The sequence below is a fragment of the Protopterus annectens genome, chromosome 2.part0 (genome assembly GCF_019279795.1).
Source record: "Protopterus annectens isolate FY-2018-M chromosome 2.part0, PAN1.0, whole genome shotgun sequence".
Taxonomy (NCBI): Eukaryota; Metazoa; Chordata; order Ceratodontiformes; family Protopteridae; genus Protopterus; species Protopterus annectens.
In genome coordinates, this window is record NC_056728.1 from 687,496,191 (window position 1) to 687,512,364 (window position 16,174).

General features: G+C 41.3%; 1 protein-coding gene across 1 annotated transcript in view; it reads right to left on the minus strand.

Moving 5' to 3' along the window:
- The window catches only part of SNX30 (sorting nexin family member 30), a gene marked incomplete in the record, with an annotated part of 1,404,645 nt that overhangs the window by 498,517 nt on the left and 889,954 nt on the right, over positions 1-16,174 (minus strand). Inside the window, 1 exon segment of the mRNA XM_044061022.1 lies at positions 6,947-7,105. Within this exon segment, the coding sequence (XP_043916957.1) occupies positions 6,947-7,105 (159 nt within the window).

A 16,174-nucleotide genomic window follows, 5' to 3' on the forward strand; every position in this document is an offset into this window, starting at 1 on the left:
AGGTGAACTGAAAAATGATCCCACTAAACTATGAGCGGCACACTCATAAACCCTCATGTGAAACATGCCCTGAGACACCATGAACAATGGATGCCATGAGACACACAACTTGAAGACAGAACATGATTGTAACAGAATCTTCTAAATGACTGGATGAATATAATCTTGTATGATAGATAAAGGTTTTATAAGACAGTGTGTCCAAAGTATAGCTTATGAAGCGGACAGACTGCATGGGGATACTAGTTGGAATTTTAAAAAGATCAGTGCATAGGCCCAAGGACTGGCATAACATTCAGAAGCAAATCCCTTCAGGCAACAAGACTATCCAAAGTTGATACTGCTCAGAAACCAGTCATCCACATAAGGAAAAAACCCAGGACCTCTGCAGTTTGATGGCTGCTGCCACTACAGTCATACATTTAATGAAACACTAAAGACCAAGGTGAAATCAAATGGCAATGTCCAGAAATGAAAATGCCTGACACCTGCTTGGAAGAAAGGAATGTTCTGGACTATAGTAATTATGATAGGTAGGTAGGAAGGCATACATCCTGGATGTCCAAATAGTGCATCCAGTCTCATTTGGATAAACAAGGAAGGAAAGACTGCACTTTTTATGATGCAAAATGACCCCAGCTGACAACTGGACTGAGGTCTTTCTGGGGACTTTAAAAGAACAATGAATACAGTCTGGCCCATTCTTGTGCGGAAGAACTGCTTGGATGTCTGTTTCTATAAGCAGGCTGTGTGCCTGTAATCTTCCTACTATCTTTTGATGGGGTGTGATGTTGAGGAGTGGAAAAGACCACGGATTAAGAGAGGTTATGGAAGTAACGGTAAAGCCTCTCACCCACCTGTTGTATGTGAGATGGTCAGAAAGTCTGTTGCAAGAACAGATGATTCTGGACTACCTCCAGAGGGGACAACTCAGGCACAGCCTCATGAATCCCACCAATGTCCTCTCATGAGTACCACAAAACCCCCGTTCATTCTGCTAAGCATCTGCTCCATTGGGAGCTTGAACATTCTGGAAGCCACCACAGTACCAACAGCTCATCAGAATCTCACAACTTGCACTGATGGGAACACCTAAACAAAAGCTAATTGTAGCCTCTAATGATTCTATGAAATTCGACAAAGAGAAGCTTAGAACATCACCCCAACCTTAAACAGCATATTGCCCTCTCTCGTTTTTCCAGTTCAGCTTTTATTTCACCCAAACAATAAAATCCCATAGAATGAGGGCATTTTGTGAACCTAGCCTTGGCGTTTTCAACAAACTCAGTCAAAATGGAGCCAAAAAGGATGATGAAACACTTTCCCTGAGCCCGCCACTCTTGGTGAACATTACACAGCACAGGATATTCTGGTTAATCACAGATTCAAGAGCTGAAAGCTAGGATTGCAGTTTGGTTTCCAGTTTGGTAGTATGGCAACTCCTTTCATAATGAAAGCAGTTTCAATGGTTAACTCCCTCTGGAATCTCAATGTGCATCCTGTACATTAACATACACAAGGAGAAAGTGAAAGATAGACACATGCTCATTGAGTCCCTACTACACAAAACTCTATTAGGAGGATGGATAGTCTCAGACTATGGTTCAGGGATGACCTTAAGAGCAGCACAGATGTATTTTAAGTAAACTAATGGGTTTTCAGCTGGCTAGGACTGTCCTTGGTGCTGGAAGACTTTCTCTGACCTCTTTACAATGGCAGCAAGCACATCATGGTTCTTCCATGCATTTTCAGTGACTGGCAGAGCCATTCATTGGATAGAGTAACCATCTAAGATATCAACCTGGACACCAGAAGACCTTGGCAAGAATGCATTCCAACTAAGAGGGGATATTCTGGGGCCATTTAGCTTTTACTTAGATGAGCTCCAGAACTTCCCCAAATTTAAGGTCATCAACAGAAGGGTGGGGTCATTAGTCCCTGGTCCTTGTCGAAATCTGTGTTGGGAAACTCCAGATGTGGGACTACTGAAGGGGGGGGGATCCTACGAAGAATAAGACTGAGATTGGTGCACTTTTAGTATATCCTGCTGGGACCTCCAATACTTTTGCCCTGGCCTAAGAGAGGCTGGCAGGAGAAGCAGATAATGGACATCACTCTGTCATAGAGCATGAATTGCCAATGGCTGCGTAGCTCACACACGAAACCTGCAACAGTGTCTGAATCACCAATGAGCCTAGACTAGATGCTGACAAATCCAGTAGGACAGATACCAAATCAGTGTAGAACAGAGATCAAAGCCAAAAAGGTTGACTCCATTCCCAGGCTAACAGTCAACACCAGCCTTTGAGGTCAACATAGTCATCAGCCTAGTTGAAGTCAGTGGCTTCAATGCAGACTGACTGAAAGCCAAGTCCAGGGACAGTACACTTTGCAGCAAAGGAAAGAGGATCAAGGATGTCCCTTTTCAGATCAGCCCAGTCATCCATGGCAGCACTAATCACAAAGGAGCCAAGGTGTGGAACACTGACTACAAGGTTGCACTATAGCCATAAAGGTCCAGTCAATTCAAATGAGCCATTGATGTTGATGAAAACAGCATGCCTACTGATATCTTCAAAGAAACTGGGCCGGAAAGGTGCCCTTGGCACCTACCCGCCAATGTTAGCATAGAAAGACACTAGAGACCACATCTGCTGATTACTTATAATGCCTGTTGCATTCTTTTGCATCAAACTGGACCAATACATACTTACCTACAGAACTAGATGAATGCCAGTGAAAGTAGCAGGGGGTACACATTTTGAAATCACTGACAATATACTTTTAGCACAGGGAAGGGAGTTCATTTCTGGGGACTACTCTTTGAAGTGCTTAAACCTGGAAGGTACAGGCTCAAGAAAAAAATACATTCTGAACTGCAACAGGTTTGGACAACAAACATCAGGAGATTTTAGTTTTTTAGCACTAGGCAGAGAATTTTTGTTTACTTCTGACTTCCTTTTAACTTAATTCATGGAAAGAACTTTGAAGGTGAAGCGGAAAGGCATTAGAAAATGATATGATAGTAAGGGTATCCAGAGTTTCTCCAGATCACATCAATCTTTTTGCCCTTCAACACAAAAGGTGTGAAGGCAGCACAACTTGATCATTTTGTTCCTAACAGTTTAACACACTGTGTGTTTGTCCTGAAGTAGAATTTTTGCTCCACACTTGCATTTTTTTGCAGGACTGACAGCTCTGCATCTGGTACATCCAAACAAAAATGGTTGTACACTTTATCACAAACAATGACAGTAGTACAAAACTGCACTGCAAAATGCCAGTTAAGCTGAGAAGTGGGAAGGGAACAAACTACAGCTGTGTCCCACTTACCATAACTGTACATATTTGAGTAGATCAGTGCTGTGGTTGCTTCTGCAGAGTAAGTGTCTTGAATTCTGGCATGTGAACGAATATGTTTAACCTTGAGAGATCTAGAAGAGGTCTCCACGTTCCTTCTTTTCTTGGAACTGGGAACCTTTTCCCTCTTGACTTGGGGGAACTGGCTGTATGGACCCTTGCTACAGTAAATCTTTGATAATCATCGGCAAGAGGATTTTCTTGCACCTTCTGAGAGTCTTGCCATGCCCAGAAAGGGCATATTTCCCAGAACTGGATAAAAGTACCCCTTTTCTATAATTGTGAGGACTCAATGATCCCTTATAATGGTATTCCACTAGCTTAAGAAGAGGGAAAGTCTGCCTGCCAGGGGGTCCAGGATGGAGGCTGCAATTTTCTCGATTGCTTTTTTCGAAGAGGAGGCCTCCCCTTGTCTTGCCTAGTTGGGAAGGAGCAAGGCTTACAAGGGTAGTTTCTACTGTACCTCTGGGTTGGGGACAAGTAGAATTCTTTAACAGTTTTGCTCTGTTTTCCTTTTTGTTTAGTTTCTCAAAGACTTGTTGATCTCTGGGCCTAAATTGGAACTCTCTAGCCAGTGGGGCATCCAACAACACTGCTTTTACTTGGTCTGACAAAAGCTGAGTTCCTAGCCAAGCATGTCTGCAGATGACAGAACCTGTGGCAGCTGCTCTTCAAGAAGAATCTAAGGCATCATAGCCACATTTCAAGGACTGCCTGGCTACCTGCAGGGTTTCTCCAGTAATGTCCTGCATCTCCTTGTACAAGGTTCTGTCTGACATGGAATAGAGTTTTGTAATCATTTTATCTGGAAGTGATTTTAAATATTTTATCATATAAAATTGACATTTTGGAGCTTCCATGGTTAGTGTCACAAAGCTATAAGTTTTCTTGCCCAACCTTTCCAGTAGTCTGCTCCCCAGTCAAGTGGCAACAGGTGCTGGGGTGGCCTTTTGGGAACCCCTTTAGTAGGTTCAGAGGAGATCACACAGTATTCAACTTTAGGATTTTTGTAGAGATACTTGGGCAGGTCAAGAATTCTGCAAAATCTGTATAGTTTCCTAGGAGTAGGTGGCAATGAATCCAGGTGTAGGGCTATGTTCTCAAACACATCACCTAGCACTATGTTCACAGGGGGAATAGTCAACAGTCAAGAGGAGGGTACGCTTTGTAGTTCTCTGTAGTGTGTCTGAGCTTGGCAGAACGGCTTATTTTCTCAGTTAAAGGCTTTTTTCATTCTGTGTAAGTGTCCCCAAAGGAAAGGTATTTGGGTGGGGAAGCTAAAAACAGTGCGTCATTGGAGTCTGAATCAGGGTAGGTTTTGTGTTGTAAATCACCTGAATATGCGAGATCTTCATCTTCAGAGGATCATGACCTCAGAAGGAATGTCAGAAGAAAGTGCAGGGATAAGGACTCCTTGCAGTACCACTTCTCAGATGTCAGAAGCTGATGCCTGCATAGCAGTGTCAGACCCAACTGATGTGTAAGCGATGGTAATCATGGGTAAGCCAGAATTCTTGGCGAATTCCCAAGGGGTCATGTCAGAGGATTCTGGCCTAGCAATCATTGGTCCTGGGGGCTGCAAAAGCACCTCACCAAGGTAAGTGGTTGACTTAGCAGTAGATGCATTAACCTTTTCTGTGGTCTCTGGATCCCTAGGTTTATCTTTTCACTTTTTAGGGATCATACCAGCGGTCATTGGGGCAGCAGCAGAACCTGAAGAAAATGGAGGTTGTGACATTACTGAAGAAGCCAATGAATGACGAGGATTCCATATGTGCAGTGAGTACCTTGGCCCAAAGTTTAAGGGATTTTGCACGGAATTTAGCACAGAGCAGTTGGAGACATCTTGCTGAGGCCCCAAGCAAAACAAGTGAAAATCTATGTGAGATTTGTTCTCCACAGAACAAACAGTTATTAACTTTTTTAAACACTAATTAGAAAAGAAATTTCCCCAAAGGGGTACTCATCTGTCTGGAAGCAGAGGATCTCTGGAAACACCAGCCGACTGATGGACTGCCAGCGTATAAAGCACACAAACTGCATGTCTAGAAAGAACTGAAGATGGCAACAGATGCATTTCTTATTATCTGATGCCCTGACTTCATTCATAAATCATCATCAACTTGGGATGATACTAAGACTCTGGAAATCTGGAAGGTCATGGGCTTTTGCACATAGGTTCATAGGATGATACTAGGCTATTGGCCCGGAGGCCTATAAGCCAGCCAAGAATTTTGCCCATGTTCCCTCAAAGTCAGTACCTGTTTCTCCTTTCCAGCAGGGACATAGGTGGGATCCCAGGGGTATATTTTCTCTTTCCCCATCCAGTTGTCCAGGGTCATCTTAAAGACGGCTAGAGAGGTACTCTGACATGGAGAGGGAGTCTATTCCACAGATGGGGGAGTCCTTGGGACACAAATATATCCTGCCAACAAGTTCTACTAATATCACAGACCAGGTTAAGGCCTTGTGTGTGGGTTGCATCAAGGAACAGTCCCAAGGATTAGTACTGCAACACTGACTGCGAAGAACATTTGCAACTACAATATCTCACTGTAAAACATTAACTCTCAAGGAAGAAACAGAAGGAACAAATTGACCTATATGCCAATGTGAACACAGTGAGTAATAGGAGCTGCAACAAACTTCACTGCTAAAAACAGCAACAAAATAACTGGTCACTCAGGAAGCCCAGATAGCCAACCTTCAATCCATAGCAAAACAGATATGGAAAGAGTCCATAGCAGCTGAGAATTGTGGGTAGACAGGAGGGGCTAAGATACCCTGGGAAAGTTTTGTGCACCAGCCAAGTCTTGCTAGTCTCACTCATATGGATGATTACGATGAAACTCCCCAAGACAGATGAACATGGTTATTTACATTTAGGCCACTGTGACTAATGCAACTTAATAGTGAAAGCTCTCTACCTCCTCTCCCCCACTCCTTCATTCTACAGTCTGCCATCTTCCTTTCCTGAAGTGGCCTGTTGATTTTGCACTGTTAAATAGCCCAACACTACCACCTTCCATATTAACCACCAGGGCACATATAATAACTTCCCAATTTAGCTGGCTCCTTTTTGCACCCTGATGAGGTGATTATCTCCTTTTTCTTTGATTTCATATTTAATGCCCTATTCATTTCATGTAATCATTCCACGTCATCTCTGCATTCTCTGAGATTTGTGAAAATACCACCCCTCTTGTCAATGATCCATCAAACAGCAAAATCTTCACATACCTCTCAGAGGAAAAGTAACCAAGCTTAAACAAACTGCAAAACGTAATATAAAGAAAAAAAGTCAACTTAAAGGGTGGTCAATATACATAACAAAACCGAAGGCATAAATATGGTGGACTCTCACAAAATATTTTAAATCAAAGTATAAGATAAAGAACACAATTTGTACTGTAAACAGGCATATACAGGTATAATTTGGTTCCAAATATTCAGTGATCTGATAATATACATATGCTACAGTTGCTTTGGCGTTTTTGGTGGTGGTGGTAATAAAAAGTCAACACTCCTTACCTACACAGTCCTTCAAATGTTATATACACAGACCTTACTGAAAATATTCATGTACCTTTGCACTCAGGAAAACATTGAAATGTTCATTAAAAGACAGAACTGGATGATCTGCAATCCTTTTTAAAAATTTGTCTAAAGCTTTTCTTCGTGTCTCAACAAATTCTTCAGAAAAACGATCCACTACTCCTTTTACAACAAATTTTTCTGGAAGAGGCTGTAAGACAAACAGAAAATAACTTTTTTAAATGAATGCTTTTTTAAAACTTTTTTTAAGCAAGAAACATTTTTATTAAGTTATCATGTATGACATAAGCAATCTTACATTTATATAAATGAAAATAAACAGTGCCTCTGTTTCTTCTGCCAACCTTGTTGACTTGGGTCTCGAGGTAGTGTAGCAACTCCCTCATGTACACAGACAACCCTCAACTAATAGCACACACTAGTAGAGTGAGAGAGATGCATTTACACCAAGAATCTAGAATCCATACTCCTCTAACTCAAAACAGTAACATCGAGAAGGTTGTCAATTATACAATGACTGGCCATTAATATTCAAAAACCAGCCCAACCAGCGTGCCCGTTGTAAATCTGAGAATATACCAACGGAAAAAGGTCTGGTGGCCCAGACTTTTCCCGTTAGCATATCTCGCATTTTTTTTTAATAAAAAAGAAAACAGAGACTTAACTTAAAAACTTACCTGATTATCCTTTTATTTTGTCTGTCCCAACACTCCCGAACGTAAAAAGTCTCCCAGTTTCTTCTTTATTGATTATAAAAAAAGAAGCAGCAGCAACGGAGATCTTCATTTCTGCATTGCTACCTCTTCACAGCACTGATGTACTGCGTAAGCATGGGAACACAAGTCTCATACGCATGCGCCGTACATCAAAAAAAGTCCCATGATACCATCAAGATACGGAAGGGCAGCACGGACGTATTATACAAAGCCATTATTTAAGAAAATAAGCATTTTATTTCTTAAATAATGTCATTGTATAATAGCAATAACCCATGGCTGGGTGTGGGCAATGCTGGATTTACCCACGGTTCACTTTGTTTGGTCACACCAACTGTGTGTAAATCCAGCATTACCCACACCCAGCCGTGGGTTACTGCTTAACTCACCCACCACTACATATGCTCATAGTATCACTACTCATATACAGTATGCATCACACACGTAAATCCACATACAAGGAAGTTCTTGTGAAAAACTTACAGAAACACCAGAGACCTACAAAATACAACACTGCTACAACTAACATTGTCCTCCCAGCAGCCATTACACACAGCAACACCAGTGTCTCACCCACCAAGCCAGTAAGGCATAACACTCAAAAATCCAATTTTTTGACATTGGAGACTCAATAGTGATATGCATGGATGCCCCACTCACCAGGCTGGACAAGGAGAAAGTCACAGTCAGCTGCCTGTCCGGTGCCAGGATTCGTCAGATTACAAATGCACTCATGTCTGTCAGCAACACATACCGGTACAGCTCTGTCATAGTTCATGTTGGTGTGAATGACCCGAGACATACCTAACTGGACTATATGGAGAGAGACATGGTTGAGCTTTCTGAATGTGTGTCCCAGGCAGGTATGTCCCTAGCCTTGAGCAGCAGACTATCCTACCCTATCCTATAATAATGCCACAGTATAAACAAAAAATGATTGATTTCAATAACTGGTTCAATTTTTGGCATCATTCAAAGGAGATCTATTTCCTGTCAGCCTGGGAAGCCATGGTCGACAAACCTCACTTGCTTTTACTCAAGGTCTTGAAAACAACATTACCGATGTGAAATTAACCAATCAGAACAAAATAAGGGTCATGCTGCTAAATGCTAGGAGCTTAAACCAAAAACTACACTCCCTGGAAGCACCATCACTAGAAGATGTAGATGTCTGTGCAATCACAGATGCCTTGCAAGGCTACAATGCCTTTCACACCTTTAGACCAAAAAATGAACATGTGAAAACCAAAGTACTTGGTGTTTCATTTTATATTAGAGATAAATTCACCTCATGTTTAGTTAGACTGGACAACTCCATGGAGTTACTCCAGGTCCAAGTCACAGTGGGTAAGACCCCCATTCAAGCCACAGCCAGTTATAGATCCCTCTCCATGGGTCATGATGCCCACAAAGCCTACTTGACCAAACTGGAGACAATCCAAATTTTACCGAATACAGTGATTATAGGGTATTTCAATTATTCCACCAAAGTGGAAACCTACGCTAGCCCTAATGCGCTAGCGCAAAAGTGCCTTGACTTTGTTAATTCAAATACCCTGGAACAAACTATCCATACCCCGACAAGGGGAACAAGCATTCTGGAGCTGATCCTCACCAACATGTCAAACAGATGCACTGCCACAACTGTCGGACGCTCATTAGTTAGAATTGTCCAGAAATCAGTCACCTTCAAGCTGGCATGAACACCAGAACTCACAATGGGTGAAATCAGACTAAAAAACTTCACCAAGGCAAACTATACCCTTCTAGGTGAAAGTATAAATGCATTCCAAGCCCCATCCCAAGCTGGAAGTGGCAACTACGCTGAAGCTTACACTAAAGCCCTGTACATTGTATAAGTGTATAAACTCATCCATACCAAAAAGAATGAAAGCCAGAGCCCCAAGTAAAAACAAGCTGCCATAGTGGACATCCAGCATCAACAAACTTTGCAATAAATGCAAAAAGTTGCTTTCCAAGAAAACAAAGGCAAGGCCCCAACAATGGAAAAGCACCCTCCTCAGCATCAACAGACAAATAAAACAAATTGTCAAATCCTCCAAGCGCTCCTTTGAGAGAAACTTAGCAAGCACCACCAAGGATAACCACAAGGCATTTTACAGCTACGTACATGATCTAAAAAGTAGGACTAAAGTATGTGCAGAACTAATGGCCAACAGTATCACATACACTGACCCCCCCCCCCAAAGAGCAAACCTGCTAATGGACAGCATTGGTGAAAATCCCTTATCGCCTCCTAACTTACAACAAACCTTCCCCCCACCCACCCCACCCCCCCCCTACATATATGAAGAGCACATCCTCAAACCCTTGTCCAAGGCAAAAAACACTCTATGGGACCAGACGACATCGCAGACTGTCTTCTAAACCGGCTAAACATGAACTAGCATCACCACTAAGTACCCTTTGCAATCATCGCCCAACCACAAGCTTTTTTCCTGTGGAATGCAGAACAGCAACAATTATTCCCCTCCACAAAGGTGGCCTAGCAATAGACCAGGGGAATTACAGCCTCATCTGTAAGGCCATGGAATGTATCGTTATGGACCTTTTAAATAAAGACATAGGTGACCTCCGTCCTTCGTCAAGGGCAGATCTTCTCTGTTAAATCTGGTGGATTTCTTTGAAAAAGTAACCAAGGCCACTGACAAGGCCAAATCTGTGCACATAGCAAACCTTGACCTGACAAAGGCTTTCAACATGATCCCATAATCAGGCATTAGCGATAAACTTAGCAAACTGAATATAAACCCCTTCATAGTAAGATGGGCTGCCAACTAGCTCACAAACTGGACACGACTATCAAAGTGAGTGACTCCACATCAACCAGTGGGTTGCCACAGGGGTCTGTGCTGGACCCCCTACTGTTGGGTATATACTTCTCAGAAGTTCAAGTAAAAACTAAGGGGTTGTGGCTGACCAAGTCTGCAGATGAATGCAAACTAGGTGTAATCACTACATCCCCAAATGATGTCAGTATACTTACTCCGGGAGGCTCTCACGCTGACCAGCGACTGATGTTATTAATCACGGTCTCAAACTGAATGCAAAGAAATGCGTCATCACTCCCTTCAGCACAAACAACGTCCCCTCATGCTATCAAAACAACAATACCCTAAGTACCCATGAAGTGGTAAGGGACCTGGGATCACAAGTTAACTGTGAGCTTAACTTCGACCACCAAGTGACTACTGTAGTAAGGAAAGCTTTCTACACAGCACCCTTGATTAGTAAAGGCATTGCCTCAAGAGCAAAAGAAGTTATAATCCCCCTGTACTCTGCACTTATCCGTCCCACAATTGAGTGTAAAGCCCCATTTGGCATGTATCGTATTAAGCACCTGCAGCAATTAGAGAGACCTCAAGAGGTTTCTAACAAAGATAAAGGGGCTCCAGCAAGTGCCTTACAGACAGGCTAACGTCCCTGTCACTATACTCCATATCACAGACTTCTTAATGCAGACCTATTCCTGCCCTACTGAGCAATCTAAAACCCAAACTTAATTAATTTGCTGCATATCCATAAATCAAACGGGACCAGGGCTACCCATTACAGAGAACTAAATACGGCCTTCAATAAATGGGACATGCTGGAAGGACAGATTTATCTCCCAGCGACTGCCGCATCTTTGGAACGGGCTACCAATTCATGTGAAACAGAGCACCTCTATGACACTGTTCAAGAGAAAGCTGGATGAGTAAATTCTTACTGGGGATAGAGTCCACAACCCTCCTGGATATGGACAGTCATCACTAAATGCAATCTTAGGTATTGACTAGTATTTCTATGGTATTACACTGGGATGAAAAGGCTAGGCTTAAAATGACCTCCGGGTCAATAGCCTAGTAATCTCCTATGATCCAATGATACCGACAATCTCTGCTGCAAACATTACACATTACAAACCGTGCCAACACAACTGTAACAGCAAACATTATTTACTACTTATAATATATCCAGTCACTGTTAGACAGCCATTAAATGGCTCGTTCAATTCCTGCCTTCTTTTAAACCTTGTCCCTCCTCTGCATGTATTGATCCCACACTTTCCATTTTTCATATGTAATTTGCTGCTACACTTTTCTAAAGATCCTAATTGCAGTTTTATCTCTGTTACTATCTTCGCTACTTCTAGTAAAGTTGGTTTAGACTTTGATCCCCATTTTCTAGTAACTGCTTTTCTGGCAGCCATGATAATTAGACTCCGCAAGGCCTTACTATGTCTAGGCAATGTCAATTCTGTATCACAGCTAAAAAAAAATTATTTCATCAGCAGTTTGCTCACCCAGCATCACCAACAAGGGAGTCTCCAGGGGAATCTTTAAAGTCTGCCAACTCATTGAACTCCTAGAAGATATGTTCCCAGTTACCTCTTTCTTCCGCATCACACCAATAACATTTGCTGTCTACCTGAAGAAAAATTCTTTGGAGTCTACTTGGGGTATCAAAAATACATATAAAAACACTTTCAAGCAAAGAACTTAAATCTTCTAGGCTTTGTTGCATCTTTGGGATACATACTGTTTCTTTGTGAATTGCTTATCCAGTCTCTTCCCAGTCCTTTCTAACCTTCTCCTGTGATTGATTCTTATAGTTATTATGCAATATTTTATATGCTACACTAATTATTCTTTTCTTAATGGAAACCTCTGTTCTAGAAGTTACTAAAAACTCTCATCACTGCCGGTCTTTCGTTTCAGACCCCCCCCCCTCCCATTTCTTTCTCTTGCCTATACTCTGATATCAATCCTTGATAGGGAAGGCAATCTCTAACCTGCAGTCCAAGTTATTGGCATCTTCCCATTCTCTTTCCTTCTCTAGTTACTTTCTCCCAATACCTTGGTTCCTTTGCCAGTTTTCTCCAATAAATTCCAGCCTCCTCTTGCTTATTGTCTGCATCTCTAATTGCAGTCATCTCTATCAGCAGAATCTCCTTTCTCCATTCCCGTGTTGGCTTTGCTCTTAGAATACTTTCTGCTACTTTATGAATATAATATTTTGAATGATTATTGTTATTCTCCTTAAAGGTCTGCAAACAAAATCCCAATCTCTCCTTGTTTTCTGAGCTTCCCCGTTTCATCTTCATCTCTTTCCACTTTGAATTATAGTTTTCTGCCTGTGCTATGTAAAGGAACCCTAACTGTGCTGCTCTGAAATACCCCTTCAAATCAGGTAATCCCAAACTACCCTGTTCTATTGGAGGAATAAGCTTATTCCACTTAACCCTAGTTCTACAAATCTACCATCGTTGTCTTTTTATCCTCTTCTATTAGTATTGGAGCTCCTCTTGCAATTAATATAACAATTTCTCTCTTCCTTTTCCCCAGGTATTCCACTGAATAACCATCTTGAAAACCTTTATGAAATTCATATGTTCAATTCTTTCCAAGTATGTCTCCTGTAGCATAGCTATTTGGACTCTACATTTTTTTAATATAGTTCACTACTCTCTCATGGGGTGGCCACGGTGGTGCAGCAGTTAGCGTTGTCGCCTCACAGCAAGAAGTTCTCTGGTTCGATCCTCGGCTGGGGTGCCTTCTGTGCAGAGTCTGCATGTCCTCCCTGTGGTTGCGTGGGTTTCCTCCCACATCCCAAAGACGTGCTGTAAGTGGACTGGACACTCTAAACTGGCCCTAGGTGTGTGTGTGTGTGTGTGTGTGTGTGTGTGTGTGTGTGTGTGTGTGTGTGTGTGTGTGTGTGCCTTCCGTGGAAAGTTGGGCGCCGGGCTGGCAACTCGACACTGTAAAACTCTACAGCCAATCATGAGCGGACAGGTGATCCACTGTGGCGATCCCTAACCGGGAAAAGCAGAAAGAAGAAGAAGACGACTCATGTGTTGATCTGCGACACCATTTAAAGACATTATAGAAATCATTATATTCTTGAGATATCATTATTCCCACCTTTTATGTATAACAGCTTTTTTGTTAAATGTCTGTTTTCAGCTTTTGTGTTATATGCATGTACTGTTTTGGCAGATTTATCTTTTATACACTTGCCTCTTGTTATCTTCATTTGAGTCTACGTCACATCTTACAGAATTTTTTTTTTTTTTTTTACTGAAAACCCTCAAACAAAAATACACACTCACACCCAATACCCCCTAAAAACTATTAACACACAAAATTATGTACATCTTCAAATACTGAAGTTTTACCCTCCTAATAGGAACAAATATTCCAAACTTAACACAGACAAACTCAAGCTAACCTAAAAGAAAGGTTATCCAGACGCAAGGTACTGCCTGTGGTTCTATTAAGTGCTGTCTGGTTTTCTCTTACCTTTACAACTGTCTAAGCTGGGAAAACACTTGAATGCTTTCAGAAAACATTTTCTCCAAGCCATTTCTCTTTATCAGACTGTTTGCTATAGACATGAGAACCAAACACAAAACTGTTTACTAGATAAAAAGCCTTATAATATTCACTATTCTTTTTCATTTACTTGCTTTCTCTTAAAACATGTTACTAGATTAAGCTAATGGCCTTAAACCAGTCATTCGCCCCATGCAAGAATGAGAAAAAGCACACTATTTTTTTCTTTTGTCATGCTTTTAACCAGTTGTTTACACTGCAGTGCCTACATTTCTTAAAAATGAACATGAAGAAAGAGAAGGAAAAAAAAAACAGGAGAACCTATTTACATTAGTATTCCCATTATACTTAAATAGCAGAAAAAAACACTTTACTTTATAAGATGCAAAGAAAATCACGCACTATTTAGAAAGTACTACTAAGGAAAAAATGTGTTTTACTTACAGTTAACTTTCTCCCCCCTCGAGTATTTTTCTGAACATTTATGACATGAAGTAGGGCATGTTTAACAAAGTCCAATATTTTCAGATTCTCTTGCCCTATTCCTGTTCACCTCCCTCTCCCAAACCCTGTCTCTGCTTCATTTCCAACATACTCTCAATTCTTCTCATCAACTCTTGTGCTTTTTCCCCTCTCTCAAGCATTTTCCTTTAAAACACTGGAAAAGGTTTCACTGGTACAGTCTCTCTGTGATATTTATTACAAGGACAAGAAGCAGACTCTCCTCCTGTTTCACAGCTCATTTTTTGTTGGACAAACTTTTGTATTTCTTCCTTAGCATGTACTTCATCAAAAAATGAAGTTGTTCCTCCAAAGAACAACATTTTGAAGATAGCTGGGTACAGCAGTTTGAATCTCACACCTGCTTCTCAACAGGTCCTGAATGTATGTATGTATCTTTCAGCTTTTTCCCAATTAGGGGTCGCCACAGCAGAACTCCGGTCTGCTAATGACTGGCAGTTGATTTTTATGTGCCGAGTTGTCAGCCCTGACGCACAACCTTCAACGAAGGTATGCCCATTCACGCATGTCTCCACGCAGAAGACGCTCTAGCTGAGAATCGAACCGGACAGCGTCTTACTGTGAGGCGACAACGCTACCGCAGCACCACCACCGCAGATGGAATAAATTTACTCCTCCTCTTGGCTGGTGTACAATGAGAAGTCATTCTCCACAAACACTCTGCTGTCTCCCACTTTTAGTATTTTGTCTTTCTGTCACAGTTTTGCCTGAATCAACTCCTTTTGCTGGTAAGATTGCATCTTTACTATTAAAGTTCTAGGTTGTTTTCTCAGAGAGATTTAGAGTATACACATGATGTGCCTCGTCAGTTAGCAATTGCTGTTGTGGAATACCAGTCCAGTTGCTTATTTATGCTTTCATAAAATTAATGCAGTCTGTTCCTTCCAGCTTCTTGGGTACAGCAGAAAACATCAGGTTTTCCCTATGGGCTCTGTTCCTTAATTCTATTATTTTTTAAACATCTCTTCTTGTGCAGTCTCCATTCAACCAGCCTTTTTTCATTTCAACCGCTGACTTTTGCAGTATCACCTTATCAGAATAGCTATTTAAAGCTTCTTCCATTTTTTCCAGCCTTTTATACTCCATCTGTGTTTCATTTATTTTAGCAGGTATGTGTGCAGTTGCCTTATAATTTCATCTAGGTTACTGGAAGTCATGTCTGGAGTTTGCACTGCTTTTTGCTGAACAGCTACAGTACTTCCCCCAGTCAGTGTTTTTTCTCGCCTTTTGTAAATGGTTTTCTTTCAGGTCCCTATTTCTTTTTTCCTGGCACCTATACAGTGCACTTATTATCCAGTTACTGAAATTTACCCAGAAATCTAGGTCTACTGGCTTTCTCTGCTAAATTTCTGTTTTCATACTGGGAGAGCTATTTGTGCAGCCATCTCAGAAGTCAAACCTTTTAAATGAACTTCTTGACCAAAAGTATGTTACCAAATAAAAAAAAAACTACATTGCACCTTTAAATACATTCCTACAACTCTTTATGACAAATCAAGACAGAAAACTAATATAAGGTATAAAGAAACAAACAGTTATGTACCACTTCTTTCACAAACTACAAATGCCAAAATATTTTGTTTACTCCTTGGACTAAATACATGATGCAAATAAGCATTTATCAAAATCTCTTTCCCAAGAAATTGTGTCTGCTATACAGAAATACAGCTACTGTGGTAAACAAAT